The sequence below is a fragment of the Podarcis pityusensis genome (assembly GCF_964106645.2).
Source record: "Podarcis pityusensis genome assembly, chromosome: 1".
NCBI classification, from domain to species: Eukaryota; Metazoa; Chordata; class Lepidosauria; order Squamata; family Lacertidae; genus Podarcis; species Podarcis pityusensis.
This window is the reverse complement of record NC_138028.1, coordinates 46,483,736-46,502,195: the sequence shown is the minus strand read 5'-3', so window position 1 is coordinate 46,502,195 and position 18,460 is coordinate 46,483,736. Positions and strand designations below refer to the sequence as shown.

General features: G+C 45.2%; 1 protein-coding gene across 5 annotated transcripts in view; it reads left to right on the top strand.

Annotated features, from left to right (window-relative positions):
- The first annotated feature begins 2,130 nt into the window (after positions 1-2,130).
- Positions 2,131-18,460, top strand: part of RGS6 (regulator of G protein signaling 6) — a 220,093-nt gene continuing 203,763 nt past the window's right edge. For 3 of the 5 annotated variants that reach the window (XR_013982160.1, XR_013982161.1, XM_080993140.1), the window contains exons 1-2: positions 2,132-2,697; positions 11,908-12,008. Coding sequence is in view for 3 of the 5 variants with exons in the window: in XM_080993140.1 (XP_080849266.1) it covers positions 11,934-12,008 (75 nt within the window). In the remaining 2 variants the exon portion in view is untranslated. Of the gene's footprint in view, positions 2,698-11,907; positions 12,009-18,460 lie in introns of all 5 variants that reach the window. The other 2 variants (XM_080993139.1, XM_080993141.1) reach the window with 2 other exon arrangements.

Here is an 18,460-nt window from a genome sequence, read left to right as displayed (position 1 = left end):
AGGCAGACTTCCTGTTTATGCCTCTCCGCTTCGGTGCCAAATAATTTATAAAGTTCCTTTAGTTCCGAAATTAGCCTACTCACGGATCGTTGTTTTACAGCCAAATTGTCCCAGGAAAAAGGTAGCGCTCTCCGGCAACGGCAACGCAGCTTCGCTCCACGGAAGAAGCAGATGACTCACAGCACCGCGCCACTTCCCCGCTCTGCTCCGGAGCCCGTAATCGGACTCCTTTGCCAATTGGGGGGGCGCAAAAGGTGCCCGCCGAGTCCCACGGTCACAGGCTTCACCCGTCTGTGATTTTTGAAGGGTCCCCGCTTCGCCGTAGCGGTGCAGACCCGATTTCCGCAGAGCCGGTTCCCTCCAAGTCAGAGTCCTCCATTACCGATGGCGCCACCCCGGAAGTCTCCGGCTTTTGACCACCCGCTGTTTATGGAAATCTATGGAAAAGTACTTTGGTATAAAAGAACAACAAATACAACAACAACAACAAGAAGAAGAAAAGTTACTAGATACCTTTTGTCCTGAGCGGGAGTGAAGGAAAGATATGTTAGGGGAGGGATATATTTGTTTGTATTGTTTTGGATATATGAAGGGGACAAAAACCAATTAAAATATTCTGAAAAACACACACCAGCATTTTAAATTGAGCCTGGAAACATATCAGAAGCCAGGCCAGAATTGGTGAGATGTCTTTGGGCTATCTGGTCTCTCATTCTCCCCCTCCCCTTGAAGGTCATTTTTCAGGGTGACCAGGGCCAGTTCCATATCAACCCCAGGCTTGAACCCAGACTGGAATGGGTCCTATTTCCTCCAACAGTGGCAGCAACTGAACTGGCGCTACACTCTCAAGCACCTTACCCCAAAAGTGGGTATTAGAGACCGGACACTGTTGTCAAACCCTCAGGGTCTTTTTTCGGAGCAGGTGTACCATCAACTCCTTTGAGGCAGTTGGGATAACCTCCTCATGCCAAGATGCATTAACCAGGCCCCACCCTGACTTGCACCAACAACTAGGATGGGCAAGGGTCAAGAGGGCCAGGGATGGGATGGGCAGCTAGAAGCACCTTGTCCACATCCTCAGGCCTCCGTAGCTGGAACTGATCCCACAGAACTATATATGACAGTGTGCTGGATGTCTCACCAGAGATTATAATAGCAAAGGAATCAACACAGTGGTACCTCGGGTTACAGACACTTCAGGTTACAGACTCCGCTAACCCAGAAATAGTACCTCAGGTTAAGAACTTTGCTTCAGGATGAGAATAGAAATCGTGGCGCGGCAGCAGTGGGAGACCCCATTAGCTTAAGTGGTGCTTCAGGTTAAGAACAGTTTCAGGTTAAGAACGGACCTCCAGAACGAATTAAGTTCTTAATCCAAGGTGCCCCTGTATCGGTATGAAGGCGAATGGGTTTGTCCTTGAAGTGCCTAGCAAACTTATCACAGCCCAGGTTTCCAGTGCCTCCTTATCCCAAAATTGCTTCACAAACAAGTCAATGCAGGCCTCCGACACCTCTTTGGGGCCAGCATGTAAAAGGCCCCGAAGCCATTCTGAAGAACTTTTGGCTGGCACTGGGAGGACACAATGGAAGCAGAGCGAAAACATTTCTTTGCTGCATTCGCGGCCTCAGACCAGGCTTGACACTGGGAACACACTTGCGTTTGATTGTATTTGAGAGTTTTCTTTCACATGTTTATGCCATCTCCCTTACAGGTTCATGATTCTCGGACCATGGCAGGCCCTGAGGGAGAGGAGATGACGCTCAAGAGCGATTGTGTCAACCACCTGGGCTGTCTTCATTATTCCTCTCAATTTTGTTGTATTGATGTGAAACGGGTGTTGTTGTTTTTTTAATAATATAGTTTTTTATTTTTTAATAATATAGTAGTGCGGATTAGATGTTAGCATTGTACCGGCGATTTTAAATGTGCACCGCCCTGACATTAATTCGGGTACGTTAAGCAAAACAACAAACAAACAAACAAACTTGCTGGGTTTTTCTGCTGCACCTCCCTGGGGGCGGGCGGGCGGGCTGTGCGCTCTCTCTATAAGGCCTTCAGAGCCTTTGGAAACGAGGCTGCAGTTCCGCCCGCAGCCTGCAGCGGGCGCTGCTGCTACTCCCGCCAGCCCGCTGGCTCGCAAGGGACAAACCTGGGACTTGGAGCCTCTGTTTTTCCTTCTCCGTCCACATCTCCTCCCTCGGCTCCGCCGGGGTGGCTTCTTCTTCTTCTTCTTCTCCTCCTCCGCCGCTGGGCTGGTCTCCCCGCCACCGCCCGGCCTCGAGCGGAGCAAGACGGCGAGGGCGAAGAAGAGCGTGTGCCAAAGCCGCGGGGAAGGCGAGCGAGAAGGCGGCGCGCGCGGAGGGGGAATGCAGCGACAGGAGGCGTGAGCCGCCGAGCATGTTGAGCTGGGCTCCGCCGCTTCTCCCGGGTCCACCTTCGCCAGCGGCGCTGCCAGCCCTCCCGCGACCCCTTTGGCAGCCGGCAGGCGCCCTCCTGAAGACGACGGCGTCTAAGATCCCCTGAAAGGCGGGCGGGAGAAAGAGAGATCCAGATCCCCGGGGAAGCCGCCTCTCCTTTAACCCGCCTCCCCCCCCCCCCGCCCGCCACTTCGGCTTCAACATGAATCAGGCTGCTCCCTGCCGCCCAGGGGAAATTTAAAAGCCGAAGGCGACCACAGCAGATCCTTGGTTGCTAAGGTAAATTACGATCGCCCTTGCGCAGCGTCCTCGTTTCTTCACCCCTCTCCCCCCAACCCCCCCCTCAAAGCTTTGTGGGGCAACGATGCCTAGCAATGCATGACCCCCACCCCCCGCTTTCCCACGTTAAAGGGACACGGGAACTCATTAAATCGGTTCTTCGGTTCCTTAACCCCAGCCCCAAGCAATGTGTCTGCAACTCCCTTTTGTGCAACGGGTGCGAAAAGGAGGAGCAGCGGGATTCGGATGAAGCAGCCTCGCGGCCCCCTTGCCTTCCTCCTTTTGTTATTCTAGGGATGCAAATGAGTTGGAGGAGACGTACTGGATCGCGGGCGTCGCCGTTGTAAACGCGCCCTCGGCGCGGCGTTCCATTCGGAGCGCAGCTATTTGCATGCGGGGCCGTGTGCTTGGGGAGGGTGCGCGCGTTCATTTTAAGCGCCGGGAGCGTTGGTTTCCCCGGGCGCCCGCCGGTTTCCCCGGGGGGCTTGCGCCCAGAGGAGAGGATCGGGGTTTGCGTGCTAAGCGGGGCGCGCGCGGAGGGCGATCGCTAAGCAACGGGCTGGGCAAGGGATGGCGCTGGCTCGCTGCTGCGCCGCTTGCCCCTGACCCTTGGAGGAAACTTGGGAGCAGGAGTTTGCCGCCGGCGGTCGCCTCTTGCTACGCGCTGTTCAAATGCAGTCCGGGGGGGGGGGGGGGGAACCGCGCTTGGAAAATGGTCGCGCTTGAATCGGCGACCTGCAGAGCTAGAGGTCGCAAGTTTCGCGTATATTCGAAGAATGGGATTTAATGTTAAAACTCAAAGCAAATAAATGGTTTTGCTACCAGGCCCCGAAGTACTTGGGGAGAGGAAGGGCCGAGGGGGGTCTTCCCAACACGACTTGCTGCATTTTAGGCTGGAATATACATCCACTTCCCTGGGTGTGTGCCCCGTTGAACTAAGAGGTGCTTACTTCTGAGTAAATGCGCCTAGGGCTGCACTGCTAGTCTTTCAGCTGCTGCTTGTTGTTGTCGTTTAGTCGTGTCCGACTCTTCGTGACCCCCATGGACCAGAGCACGCCAGGCACTTCTGTCTTCCACTGCCTCCCGCAGTTTGGTCAAACTCATGCTGGTAGCTTCAAGAACACTATCCAAACATCTCGTCCTCTGTCGTCCCCTTCTCCTTGTGCCCTCCATCTTTCCCAACATCAGGGTCTTTTCCAGGGAGTCTTCTCTTCTCATGAGGTGGCCAAAGTATTGGAGCCTCAGCTTCACGATCTGTCCTTCCAGTGAGCACTCAGGGCTGATTTCCTTCAGAATGGAGAGGTTTGATCTTCTTGCAGTCCATGGGACTCTCAAGAGTCTCCTCCAGCACCATAATTCAAAAGCAGCAATTCTTCGGCGATCAGCCTTCTTTATGGTCCAGCTCTCACTTCCATACATCACTACTGGGAAAACCATAGCTTTCTTCTGAGTAAATGCGCCTAGGGTTGCACTGCTAGTCTTTCAGCTGCTTCTTACACTTTCCTTTTGTTCCACAAAGGAGTTGAGGCTGGTTGGGCCCTAGGGATGGGACTGGAATCCTAAACTCTGCCCCACTGAGATCAGATGAGACTCTTCCAAGTAAACCACACTAGGGTTGCACTGTAATCTGGTTTTCACAGCTGTCCCCAAGAAGGCCTTTTAATGTGGAATGCATCATGTTGTGAATGGGGCGATAGGAACTGGAAGAAGCCAATTTTCAGTGGGTTAGAGGTTTCAGCTATGGGTAGCCTTTGCCTTTGAGTTGTAGATGCATAGGCCCCTCCCCCAACAACAAACTAAAAAGACAGCAATACTTACTCACACATACTTCCATCTAGGCTGTGTACACACTATACTCTTAAATCACATTCAGAGCATGTTCTTTTGCTCAAAAAATTCTGGGTGGTGTAGTTTACCCCTCACAGAGTTCCATTTCCCAGCAGCCTTGATAACTACAGTGCCCAGAATTCTGTGAGGGGACAAGTGTGCCATGCATGTGCTTTGGAGATATGGTGTGCACAGAGTCACTTAAAGCCAAGTAAGTACTTTGGCATAACTGAGTTGTGGCTGCATACCCATCATACCTATAAAGCACCCACCCCAAAACAGAATCTTGGGAACGGTAGTTTAATGGTGCTGGGAGCTTTGTGAACTACAGTCCCCATGGTTCTTTTTGGCTCTGTATGTGCTTTAAATATATTTAAATATAATATGCTGCCATGGAGTGACTGAGAACTTGCATATTACTTATCTGCAAATCTTTCCAAAGAAAACCAAAGGCTCTTGCTTGAATGTGAGACCGATTTCATCCCCATGCCATTAGCAAAACCTGGCTGGTGACAGAGAGAGGGAGTGCGCTGAGTGCAGGCATCTTTCCATATTCCCAGTTGCGCGTGAGTGTGCCATGCTCTCACAGCTGCATTGCATGGCCATGCTGGTCCCACACAAGTCCCCGCTAGCTCTGTGTGAAAGCAGCTGTGGAGCAGGCTTAGGTACCCCATGTTTCTGGACTGGGGGGATTAGAAGTACTACCAAAAGCCTTAAGGTTGTGGTCCCTTAAAATTAAAGCTCCCTGGATGGGAGTTGAGTGTGCCCAGGTGGGCTTTGGAAGGGAAGCTCAGCTTTGATTGCTTGGTGAGTTGGTTGAACATGTTGCCTGCTGGATTTTTTTCTCAGGAAGCAGCGGTCCTGTCAATAGCTGTGTTTCCTTATCCTAAGCACAGAACAGGCTTGTACAGCTTGAAGCCTGCTCTCTGAGACTTTGATAAACCTTCTGTTTTTGCAGGTCACGATGAGATTGCTAGAAGAGCAGGGTTGTCAATTAATCAGCAGACCGCCCCCCTCCCCCAGTGCATTGCCGGTATGGGCTGCGTTCTTGATGCGGACTTCTATGTGGTGCAGGGCAGGTTGCTAAGTCTCTCCATTTTTAGTAGAATCCACTTCAAGTTTATTCAAAGGTTGTAGCCTGAGCACTTCACCATTATTTCCCTAATCTCATTAGATACAATTCTATAGCCTAAAATTGCAGGTATAACCCTTTATTTATTTTATTTAATTATCTCTTGACTGCCCACCCTCAAAAGATACCAGGTTGCTGTATAAAAGTGTCTGTGAAATTAACTCACACAGCATACAAGTGCAGTATAAAACCAACAAATAAGCACAACCAAATACAACAAGGCAGAGCTATGACTAAAGAGAAATCCTTGTGTGTGCAGTACCAAGCACACTTGTATGCACTTAATTTCCATTGAAGCCGGTGGGACTTGCATACAAGGTGTCACGTTCAGCATCATTAGGGAATCGTAGTACTCTCTTCCTCTAAATAGTTATCTTGAAATTGCACTGCTGAATTTGAGAAATACTTCTCTGGAAAGGATAATTTTATAAGGTGGGAAGGGAACACGGGTACGTCTGTGTTCCCATTTTTTAAATTTTGCTTTTGCAGCATAATCCTACAAGTCCCATTTCAGAACAATACCATGCTGTTCACAGGTTGCAGATGAGTGTGGAGGGTGGAATATCATGGCTTTTAAAGGCTGTCTTTTCAAAGGCTGGAGGATATGGGTTCAGGGGAAAGAGGGAAAGTGGTCAGCAGCAGTAGCAACAACAAAATCTGTGATACATAGGAGCTGGAAATGGCTTGTATCAAGTGAGTCTGGAGAAGCCTTTAGCAACATGCAAATAGATAGATAGAGAGAGGGATAGGGTTCTTACCATCCCATCCCCATGAGGTCCCAGGGTATGTTACAAAGATTAAAAAATAAATATTAAAAACAGTTTAAAACAAATGTTAAAATACATGTTCCCCTCCTTGACAAGGCTATTCCTTCCTCTAACTATCCTTTTTACCTGTGAACTGGGGTGGGGAGTATACTATTGTCTTTCAGCTGGGACTTCCAAGGTTATCCTGTAGAGGTTATAAGATGGAAGGGATTCATGGATGGTGTAGCAGGGCAAGGGAGACCTTATTTGGTCTCCCCCACCCATCCAAGGAGTGAAGGGCATTTTCATACATGACACTTAAAGCAGATTTCTGATATAAATGTAAACTTTAGCCAGAGTACCACTACTTGTTCTAAATGTCTTTCCTCCGCTTTCTCTTCCACATGAAGAAAGATCAGACATCTGCATAAATAGCGCAAAAGCAGCCCAAAGGCAATCTAAGCCTCCTACATGAAAGCTTTCAGAATCTGCAAGAGCCAGTGGGGTGTATTCAATGTAGACTAGAGCTGGTCTCTGTGTGGGAAGACCCAGACTTGGCCAGAACGTTCATTGGGAAGCTGACCTTGGGCCAATCCTAATCCTTCAAGCCAACCTGCTTCATAGGGTTATTGTAAGAATTTAGGTGGCCACCTACTCTGGAGTGCTTTTGCCGCCAGTTAAAAGCACATGTTTTTATCCTTCACTTTTAGTCCCAGATGCCTTTGGTTGTTACTGTTGTGATGTCTTTACTGATGATTTTAGCTTCATTGGATTTCCGTATTCAACTATTTAGTTTAGTATAAACTCAATTAGAATTTAGGGAATTAGAAGGTATTGTGCAGCCTAAACAATGGGAAATTGCTTTTGAATCTATGCAGAATGTTTTCTTGGACCTGAAATTGATATTGATTCAGCCAAAATTGATATTCCGAGTATGTTGGGCTCCACAACTTTTGTATAGGAAGACTAACATGCATAGATGTTGGAGGTGTAATGCTGAGAATGCCTATTTGAGGCATCTGATGTGGGCTTGTCCACTGATACATTCCTTTTAGTCTGAATTTGTTCCTTGTATCAGCTTTGTATTGGTGAAGACCTTGCTATGGCAGATGTTCATATATTCTCAAATTATATCCCTGTAGTATGGGGTCTTTCAAGTGGACAACAAAAGTGGGTTTTGTGAGCCCTTATGGTGGCTAAGAGATTGTAAGTACTCAGTGGTCTGAGGACCTCATTTCCCTAGCTATATTCAATCATATCTCATATTGATATCAGTTTTGTATGGCTACCTATTTCAGTATCTGGAGGGCTTAATTTAAGATTCAGGTACTGTCAGTGGTCTGTTAATTATTATTATTTGTATATAATTTGTATCATTACTATTTCCCCCCTTATTCTTTTTTCTTATTTAATTTTAATTTTTCTCTTTTCTGTTCTCCTTTTCTTGCTAAATTTGCAAATAAAAATGTAATCTTTTTTAAGAAGGAATAAAACACAAGTTGGAACATATGGGAGTAGTTAGAGCAGGGGTCTCCACTGTTGACCTGTATTTATTTTATTTGATTGATTGATTGATTGATTGAGTTACTTACTTACTTACTTACTGCCCAGTACCCTCAGGTTTCAGGGCAGTTCACTTGTGGAACTTGCTTTGATGAAGGAAATCTCATACTCTGAGAAGTAACTCAAGGCATGAAAATTCAGTGACACCCAGTTTGCCATTTGGAATCCAGATGTTTTGGACTTCCAGCGCCTATCACCCATAGCCAGCGTGTGGCCAAAGTTCAGGGATGATGGGAGTTGTAGTCCAACAAACATATGAAGGACTGCTGCCTTTTGACCCATGGCCTATAGTTTAGTTAGATTCACCTTTTCTTTGTCTTCATCTGAGGGAAGCACTTCGCACTCTGAGACAAAATACATGAGATTTGAGAACTAGCAATCCTCAAGTACAGTGATACAGCATATCTCTTGCCTGCCTCTTGCCCGGCCTGGAGAAGTCCATCACTACCTTCACAGGAGCCTCTTGAGCATCTGATTACTGAACAACAACTTCTTCTACTTCTCCTCCTCCTCCTCTTCCTCCTCCTGGTTCAATCCTGTTTCCCCCCCAGCTCAGTTTGTACATACAGGTTCAATTTCAGTTTGACACCCTGCTTCAAATGGTGATGGTCCTGTGGGTGAGGCAACAATTAACTAATTTTACCAACAGCAAATATATATTGCAGTTTATCCCTGAGTCAGCCATGCTCTCTGGTAGGAAGATGTCTGGATGATCTGCACGACAAATATGCAGCTGTACGTTTGTTAGGCCTTAAATTGATACTCTGAATAGACCCCCATAAAGCTAATATTCATAGTTCCTTGCCGCTAAGAAATCTTTGCAAGAATATCTGAATCACGACATCAGTCGTTGTTCAAGCCCTGTTTTAAAGTGACAAGTTGTCATGTCAGATAAAAAATTGCATCAGGGTTTGGGAATTAGGTATGTGCCTTTCCAGTGGAATAGTTCATCTTAGTCATGAATAAGCATTATTATGCAGCTTTATACTGTAACTGATGACCAACCTTCCCTTTGGGAATCAGTTTTGCCTTGATAGCACAGAACTGTAGTGGTGTGTGTGTTTAATTTCGGGAGGGGTGTGTGTGCAAAAGAACTAGCCATTTGTCTTGCTACCTAAAGTCATAATGATCTGCGTAAGCATCTCCCTAGCAACAGAATTTGATGTCATAAATAGAAGATTAAGGAATAAGATGAAAGATAAGCCACAGGTTTTATGCAAAATTGATTATTGGTGAAGCAATATCCTGCCATAGCAACGTCTTGAGCGTTATAAAGAGGGGATTTATTTAAGGAGAAGGCTCTAACCCTGCACTACTTCAATTTAGGGATGTCCTATTCATTCCACGTACAACAGCTTTTCCATTCACTTCACTGGAAGGGCAGAGGGATATGTGAGATGAGGGATATATGGGGAAACCATACGCTGAGGAATGTGTATCTTTGTGGTCATTAGCTGACACCAGCAGGTGAAGCAAAGCAGTGTGATGAAGGCTGGGATAGGGGATCTTGTCTGTGATCCTTGGAATGGGAAAATAAGGATTTTGTTATGAGTAGGCCCCTATTTTCACCTGTGAAATGTTATAATCAGTGCTTGGAGCTGTGCATGCTCTTCCCAACATGGGATCGGGAACCGTGTGCCTTGCTCCAAGCGCTGGTTATAGTGAACCAGCTTTAGGAACTGCACCTACACAATTCATCTGCATGTGTGCTGTTCATTGTCCAGCAGGGAAAACTTCCATGTACACCTGCTTTCACTCACACGTTGCTCTTGCTGGGATCTGACAACACTTGTTTACTTTCCTGCTATTTCAAAGGAAGAAGCATGCACAGGATTTGACCTGTGACACTATCAGCACAGTGCTTCCTTTTTGCTGACTGTTAATCTTGTATAGTTCTTCTCTTAATTTGCAAAGTGCTCAACAATATTGATTGTATTAATCTTTGCAGTACTGTTATCCTAAATAGTAGAAACCCATTTTACAGATGCTAAAAGACAGTGACTTATTCCAGTCCATACATTTCTGCCAACCCCAGATATGGGGCTTTAGTTCACTTCTCTGTTTTAGCTCAGCACTGGTTTAAGGTATCTTAAACTATGTCCCGTTTTTTCACCCTGATCCAGAAAAGGAGGTGCAGTCATAGAAACAGATATTACTTGCTTTATCAGGAACTACAGACAAATAAATGCACATTTGAATATTCTGTTGTCTGCACGCATTGTATTATGTTCTATCGGTTGTGCATCTTGCACCACAATCCTATGCATACCTACTTGGGAGTAAGCCCCACTGAACTCATTGGGACACGCTTCTAGTTTAGAAGCATTGTTAATGTGTTAATGGGGTAGCTCATTTCACTAAAGTTGGGTCAGTGTGTTTGAATTTTAAGATAAAAACTCTGCACACACTTCCAATCTCATCCACTGTCGTCTACCATATTAATGTCTTTATTTTAATGGCCTCTGTTTTTAGATGTGGAATTCATCATGGCCATTAACTGTGAAATGTTCTAAACTGGTTGGGTATTAAGCCCCTAAAAATACATTTTTATTATACGCTTGATGCATAGCAGTTTGTTGATGCCTCTCAGTCCACTGGCATAAAATAACAGATCGTGTTCTTTGAATCTCCTTGCTAAATGATGATGAAACTATTTAGACTCTGCCAATATTGACTTTATTTTTGCATGGTCTGATGCTTTTTCTAATGTATTGTCTATTAGCAAAAGTAATGGCAAATGTTCCCTTTCTCCTCTTCTCTCCATTCTAATTAGGCATGCAGTCATGATGGAGTTGAATTTGTCTGTTGTATTGTCAACTCCTGGAAAAAGAATTAACTTCCTGATTGTGTCTCTCAATAGAAGTAGCATCCATGGCTAAGTAAATGAATATGGATCCGGGCACTCCTCCACCACCCCTATACAAGTCAAAGAAAATGTATTAATACAAAGCTTCAAAGTGAAACCGTTTCTGGCTAAGCATTAATGTAATTACATAGTGATGGGTCAGAACACTGGGTTTACCTTCAGAACTGTTGACCAAGTAGAGGCAAGTGAATGAGCAATGGTGGATTCATTTCTGCAAAACTTTGGAGCCAGCAAGATGTCTCCTTAGGAGGAAAAACCTAATCTCTTAGATGCCAGTGGCTTCTGGATGCCTGGACTTCTGTACCCATGAATATGAGGCTCCTCAAGTTGGTGGTGATTATTCTTTTGCTCTACAGCCTCATTCTTTGGCTCTCTTAAGACCCAAGATGCATATTTTTGGTTCTATACTTTCATACAGATTGCCATCCTTTTACTCACACTACGTGCAGTATGGGCAAGGGAGCTTTTGATTGGCAGGGATGTTTTTGTAAGAGAAATGGAGAAACGTCACATATGCTGTCATGTTGACTTCTGTGTTTAAGATCACCTGAGCAGGTTCTGTTAATGTCGTCCCATTATCAGAGTCCATCACATGTTCTGCTTGCAGGGTTCCTACAGGCATCTGGTTGGCAACTGCAAGAACAGGATGAACATTGGCCTTATTCTGCAGCCATGGTCTTCTGTTCTTAACAAGACTAATCAAGCCTTCCCCAACTTGTTGCTCGGCAGCTCCCACCAGCCCCAGTCAACAGCACCAAGCCTAAGCAAAATATTAAGCAAAATACTACAAACACACCCTTGTCTCACCTGATCTCTCATCCAAAGAAAACAAAATTCTTCTAGCCCCTTGGCAAGGCAGTAAGCATATGTTTAGACTCAAGTTTGCCAGTCTGTTATTTCATCAGTGTGATAAAACTATTTCTGTATCTCATGCCTTTCAGGCATTATATGATGGAATAAAATTCCTGAGCACACTTTTCGTCTCCTATATCTATGCTTATTATTTGATTTTGAATGTATCTTCTTGACTTTCTTCCTCTGGGTGACCCACTGAATAATGTTCTTCCCTTTTGCAGCCTGGGTGAAAAGAAGCCAGTTCATAATGGCCCAGGGATCCAGTGACATGGAAACAGCTGATCAAGAGGAGAGCTCTCCAAATATGATTGTTTACAGAAAAGTAAGACATTCAGAGTCATTCATTACTTCTGTGCCAGCTTCTGAGCTGGATGACTGTTTACATGTTTTCAAAAAATAACTTGCTGCATAATCCTATACACGTCTACCTTGAAGTAAACCTCAGCGAGTTCAGTGAGACTTACTCCTAGGTAAGTGTGCATAGGACTGCAGACTTATTTTCCAAATGGATTCTTCAGGTTTTGTACTATAAGATTAACGGTTTTCTGTTGTTTTTGTCTGTACTTGGGTACGCTACCTGTAAATTTAAAAGGAAAACGTAAGATATCACTGACATGCTAGTAAAATAGGTTGAATTAGATTCACCTTCGTAAGAGTCTGTTGTAGAACTGGTATTTTGGTTTGCTTTTTTTAACAGTAGACAGCCACAACCAAGCTAACTGCAGTTTTTGACTGACTTCATTGGAACCTAATTGGCATAAATCACTTTGACTTCGGACTGTATTCAATATAGTGCTAAGCAAAACATTCTGTCATTGCAAGGATTTCTCCTTACACATGGAATATTCTCCACTTCTCCTCCCCCCCCCCTGCATCTGTTCTTGGGGTTCCTCCAGCCTACCAGAGCAGATTTGGGGGTGGCACAGGGCATGCACTAGGAGAGGGCATGAGGGGGATCCTGTTGCAGTAGCACTAAAGCTTGCAGCTGAGCATATTATAACACACACACACACACACACACACACACACATATATATATATATATATATATATATATATTCCTTATGACCATGAAAGTGGTGATATATAAAATGGGCCTGCAATCCTTTGCTCACTTAAACTGAAGTAGGTTCCATTGGCTTCAGTAGGACTTACTTCTCAGTAGACATTCTGGAGCTGCATCCAGGTGGCCTTGCTGTGCTAAAGTAGCTGTAGCATTTAACCAGGAGGTAGAGGGAGGGAGAAAAGGAAAATGCACCAAATGGTTATAGGTTTGTGCATTCTAGTTCCTGTTTGAGGTTTTAGCAACTGCATCAACTGTAACAGACTTCTGTCTGCCATTTGGACTAGCAGAAATCAGCATGGAGACCACCACAGCTCCTGTATTCAGTATGTTTGTGTATCAGATATCCAGTTCGCATACTTTGTTGGCGTACCAGGGGATGGGGGAAGCAGAGGAACTCTGCCCTCTGGAAACCTCATTGTGCAGTGTGTGAGATCATGGTCATAGCGGGCCTTTATTAAAGGCACCTGCAGGTTGCTTACTTGCAATCAAAAGTCAAGAAGACCAAGCTGTTGGTTTTCACCTTTCCTATTATTACCAGCAAAGTTCTGTAATGCAGCCTAGCCTTCAGTAAAGGCTATTTTATCTTTCCATAATGAGATAGCAGAAATCCCCTTGCGGGGACTGTTCTATTTCAGGTTTCATATGGGAAGCCAATGTTTTGAAAGCACTTGCCCCCAAGTTAACACATCAGGCACTATGTCAGCATAGAACAAGACTTCTCTCTGGTAATTAAACTGTTGACACGGGGCAGTTTCCCCATGGATTCCTTGCTAGCAATCTGCACCTTTTTATGTACAGCGGGAAAGAGTACAGTCCTTGTGTAAGAGCTTTACCACTACTTAATCCAAACCTTTTAAAAAATGTAATGTAGAATGCATTATCTGATTCAATACGTTCAATGTTGCATTAGAAATACTTCAGGAGATAGATTTTAAAGTTATATGTGACTGTGAGAGCATTAATTTGTACATTAGTACTTGTTCATCTACGAAGAATAGCTGTTGTTTTTTAAAGCAGAAACTAAACTAATCGCTTGCTTTAAACATAGCAGGAAATTCTCTTCAGTGCTGAAAGTGGAACTTACACATGAATCTGAATCAATAATCTTGTTTAACTATATATCCTGATAGAAGTGCTGAGTTTCACTAGGCTACCATTGTCAAGCACAATTTTTCTTTACACAAACACAGTATGAATCTGTATGAAGAGGATTATATTTCAGGTTCTGGTGCAGTTGAAAATGAGTGTTAATATTGGGCAGCATCATATATACTGGGAGGAGGAATGCATGATCCTCCAGATGCTATTGGGGTTCCAGTTCCCATCATCCTTGGCCATTGACCATGCTGGCTGAGGCTGATGGGAACCGGAGTCCAACAACATCTAGAGGGTCACAGGTCCCCCACTTGTAAGATACATATGCTGAATATTTATTTCCACGCTATGGACTGTTGATGTGCTGTATAGAGTCATAAAACCAGGGAAAGCAAATGTGCTGTTCTCCAGATGTTGCTGGAGTCCCAACTCTCATCAACCCCAGCAAGCATGGCCAACAGCAGTAGCCCAGCGTTGACTACCCCCACATCAGACTGTCTAAGAGTCATGACTGGTCAGAAAACCTTTAAGACAGTAATCTCTTCATTCCCCCCAGATTCTTGTTGTGTTGCTGTATGTAGAATCCTGCCCTCTTCCAAGGCACATGCTACAAAGGTTAAAGGGCTTTCATTTGAAGTGAATTGGGTTGTATTGGGGCCCAGTGGAAGAGCACCTGCTTTGAATGCAGAAGGTCCCAGATTCAGTCTCCAGCATCTCCAGATGGAGCTGGGAAATACCCCCGTCAGAAAACCTAGAGAACTGCTGCCAGTCAGCACAAACAGTGCTGATCTAGATGGACCAATGGTGTAACTTCGTATAGGGCAACATTCTCTGCTCCTATTGCTTCTTTCCATGTCTGTCACTGTGAGCATGGCAGAAGATGGGCAAATTCGAAACAACGCGGGAAGGATGCGAAATATTTTATTAAACAAGCAGTAAGAGGGAACATCAATTGATTTTTCATGACTGTCACTTGTCCTTGAAATCTAAGCTATACTGATTGCTTTGCTCATTTGAGTATTATTTCTCGGATCCAAATGGCCCAGGGCTTTCACTTTGCTGCAATAAAACTCATAAAAATAAGAGATCTGAGGGCCATGCCAGAAAGAAGCCTGCTTTTGTGCCATCTGGCAGAAAAGGCCACAGAACAAATCTTGGCCTCTCATTATCAGGAAGAACTTTGTAATTTTGAGGGAGTTCAGGGGAACTATAAAAAAAATGGCAAAGGATTTGGGACAAATTGTATTTTAAAATGATATGTGTGTATGTTGTACGTATGAGTAATTAATCTGTTTAGGAGCAGATAAACAGTTTGTAGGGCTTGGCCCAAAGAACACTGGATACTGTGAACTCACGCCCACCAATAAAAACTGTTTGCATTTTAAGTCCCTTAAGATTAATGTGATGTTTGTGTTATTTGCTGTAGAGGCTTATGGATTTACGTAGAAGTTAGGTCTGTTAAATGGAGGCTGCAATCCTATACCGCAGAGATAGTCAACATGATGCCATCCAGTTGTTTTTGGATTCTAACTCCAGTCGTGCCTGACCAATGTCTATGTTGGCCAGGGCTGATGGGAATTGGAGTCCAACAACATCTGTAGGGTGCCACGTGGTCTTAACTCTTTTGAACTCACTTACCTTGAACTCATTGGGGCTTCTGAGTAGAACTTGAGAGGGCTTTGCTGTAAGTGGATGGATTCATGGATGAATTTATATGAAAGGAGAACCTAAAACTATTTCTGAATTACCATCATCATCATCATCATCATCATGGCAAAGAATGTAAAAATGTTTTCCTGGCTCAGTAAAGAATGATCTTAGCCTAGTTCATCCTTCCTGAGCCTGGGGCCATCCATATGTTTTGCTCAACAGCAGCTGCCTAGAGTTGATGGGAGCTGGTCTAAAACATCTGGATGTTTGGGGAAAGTTGGCTTATTCTTTCAATTGCCTCGGTCCACTATACCTGAAGGAGCTTCTCCACCCCCATTGTTCAGCCTGGACACTGAGGTCCAGCGCCGAGGGCCTTCTGGCTGTTCCCTCACTGCGAGAAGCGAGGTCACAGGGAACCAGGCAGAGGGCCTTCTTGCTAGTGGCACCCACCCTGTGGAACACCCTCCCATCAGATGTCAAGGACTTTTTGAAGGCAGCCCTGTTTAGGGAAGTTTTTAACGTTTGATGTTTTATCCTGTTTTAATATCCTGTTGGAAGCCGCTCAGAGTGGGGAAACCCAGCCAGATGGGTGGGGTATAAATAATAAATTGTTGTTGTTATTGTTATTATTATTATTAATTTGCTTTTGTATAAATGGGAGCCCTCTGGGAGGAGTCCTTCAAATGGTCTTTGATCTCATGTTCTCAACCTGCTCCTTTGACATATATATTAACGCAGTACTACTAGCAATTTTTCTGAAGCTGAAGAGGCCATTTACCTAAGCTCCCCTCAAGGGTTGCAGAAAAATAAGGTGTGTGAAATGATCCTCTGCCTGCCTGCACCACAACAGGACTTAGTCAGCACTTTCCTCAAATTCATGCTAACTATAGTGTGATTTGAGGACTGGGGGCGGGGGGGGGGGAAGGGCTGTATTAGGTTTAAGTTGGAAGGAAAGTATTGGATGACTGTCATCTTCTATCACCACACAAAGCAAGGTACCGTTTCTCCCCAGGAGAGGAAAAATACAGAAAATAACTGCTACTGCTGCAATTGCCACTTGACCACCCATCTCATGTCCCTGGGCAGTTCACACTGGGGACAGCAGCACCTGCTTGATGCCTCCATGGCAACTAGAATGCAAGCGTTTCCCTTTCCATCCCTGTGGAGGAACTAACCCTGTTAAGCTACGATTATCACCAAAAACCAGTGTGTGCACGTGTGTGTAAACTGCTTCACTTGACAAATAGCGCTGTTCAGTTTCTGGAGCCTTTAAGTCAGAAAATATCTCAAAGAATGATCTTCTTTCCTGTAAGTTTAGGATCTTGCCATTCCCAGCCTTTAGTTGGGGATGAATTTACTCCACCCCCTATTAGGAAGAAGACTCTCAAATTCTTTCCTTAAAGGAGATGAGGGATTCCTTCTTAGGCCTGTAGGGGGAAGCAAGCCTCCTATATAGAGGAGAGACCTCAGCCAAGCACTTCCTTTTCTATTCTTTCAGCATCCTGCCCTCTCACACTTCCAGCAGGGTGCTTTTTGCTGGTTACCATATGGGTGCTCAGTAGGAATTATTAGACTGCTATCTGTTTGACCTTTGACTGCACTTGCCTACTCTACTCTCAATGCAATTGGCTTCTGGTTGGCTGGGTTTAAGCTGGCTGTGTCACCTTTTGGTAGGTTGTGTGGGAAGGTAAGCTGAATTTAACATGGCAAGCACCCTCCACCACTAGCTTCCTCCTATTGTTGACCAACTTGGGTTTGTGCTCTTTTGACCTGGCATGTGCCACATGCCGAACAGCAATGGTGGCTAGCGCAGCTCAGGTCCCTCAGGCCATGACTTCACTTTTGGGGAAGATGCTTTTTGCCTACTACTACGCCTGCATTGGTGATGAAGTTCCTCTGGGGTAGTTTGGCTTTCAGAGGCAGGCAGGAGATTGTGCAGATCATTCCTGCCTACAATTGTTTGGTACGATTGGCACAAGTTCTTCTCCATTCCAGGTCTGGTTTAAGTGCTAAGCGTCATGTCTGTCTGGTGTCAGATACCATGGAGCAATGAGGGTTAGGAGCTATTTCAGTACCACGGATAGCTCTCAGTGAGCAACTTTCTCTGACACCCTTGTAGAGAACTCTTTGTTCCTTAAAGAGTCAATCCTCTGGTCTGAAGATGGGCAATCCTCCTATGTTCCATGGCCACCTGCCTGGTGTGTGCCACTGGAATGATGAGGTAGTGGGCTCCTCAGGCTCAGAGAACTCTACAGGTCCTGGTTCTGTGGGAGGTTTTTGTGGACTGTCAGCTACATCCCTACTGGTCTCCACATCTCCAGCAGCTGGCTCAGATCCTTGAACCTGATCCTTGGCTGGTGCCTCTGGCATTTCCTGTTTCTGTCTGGATCGCTGCTGGACTTGGGTGTGTGTGTGTGTGTGTGACAACACTAAGGTTCTAAACCATGGGTGAGGGACCTGTGGCCCTTGTTGGACTCCAACTGCAGTCCTGCCAGTCCCAGCCATTGTGGCCGATGGTCAGGGATGATGGGAGTTGAGAGGCCAACAGCATCTAGAGGGCCACAGCTTCCTCACTTCTCTCCTAAAAGTTAGTGCAGTTGGATAACCAGTGTGACTAAGCAACTGCTGATGTGAGTGATCTGCTCTTACGAGCTGTTCAGGTTCTGAACTTCACGAAAAATTGCAGCAGCCGTTTCCACAACGGCAAAGATTGCAAAATAACATGTTTCTTCTTGCAGAGGCAGCCCCTGCAATCTCCCAGGATCCTCCCACTTCAGACTCCCAATTTCAGCATGAAAATAGAAATGGGAAATATTTTGACATGTAGCACTCATGCTGTTTTTTAATTACTGATCACTCTGCATAAGTGACAAATGAATATATATTATAAGTAATAGTTGGAAGGACAGTGCATATTTCCTGTTATAGACCCCACGGGAGCGTGTGAGGAAAATTGTGTTTAT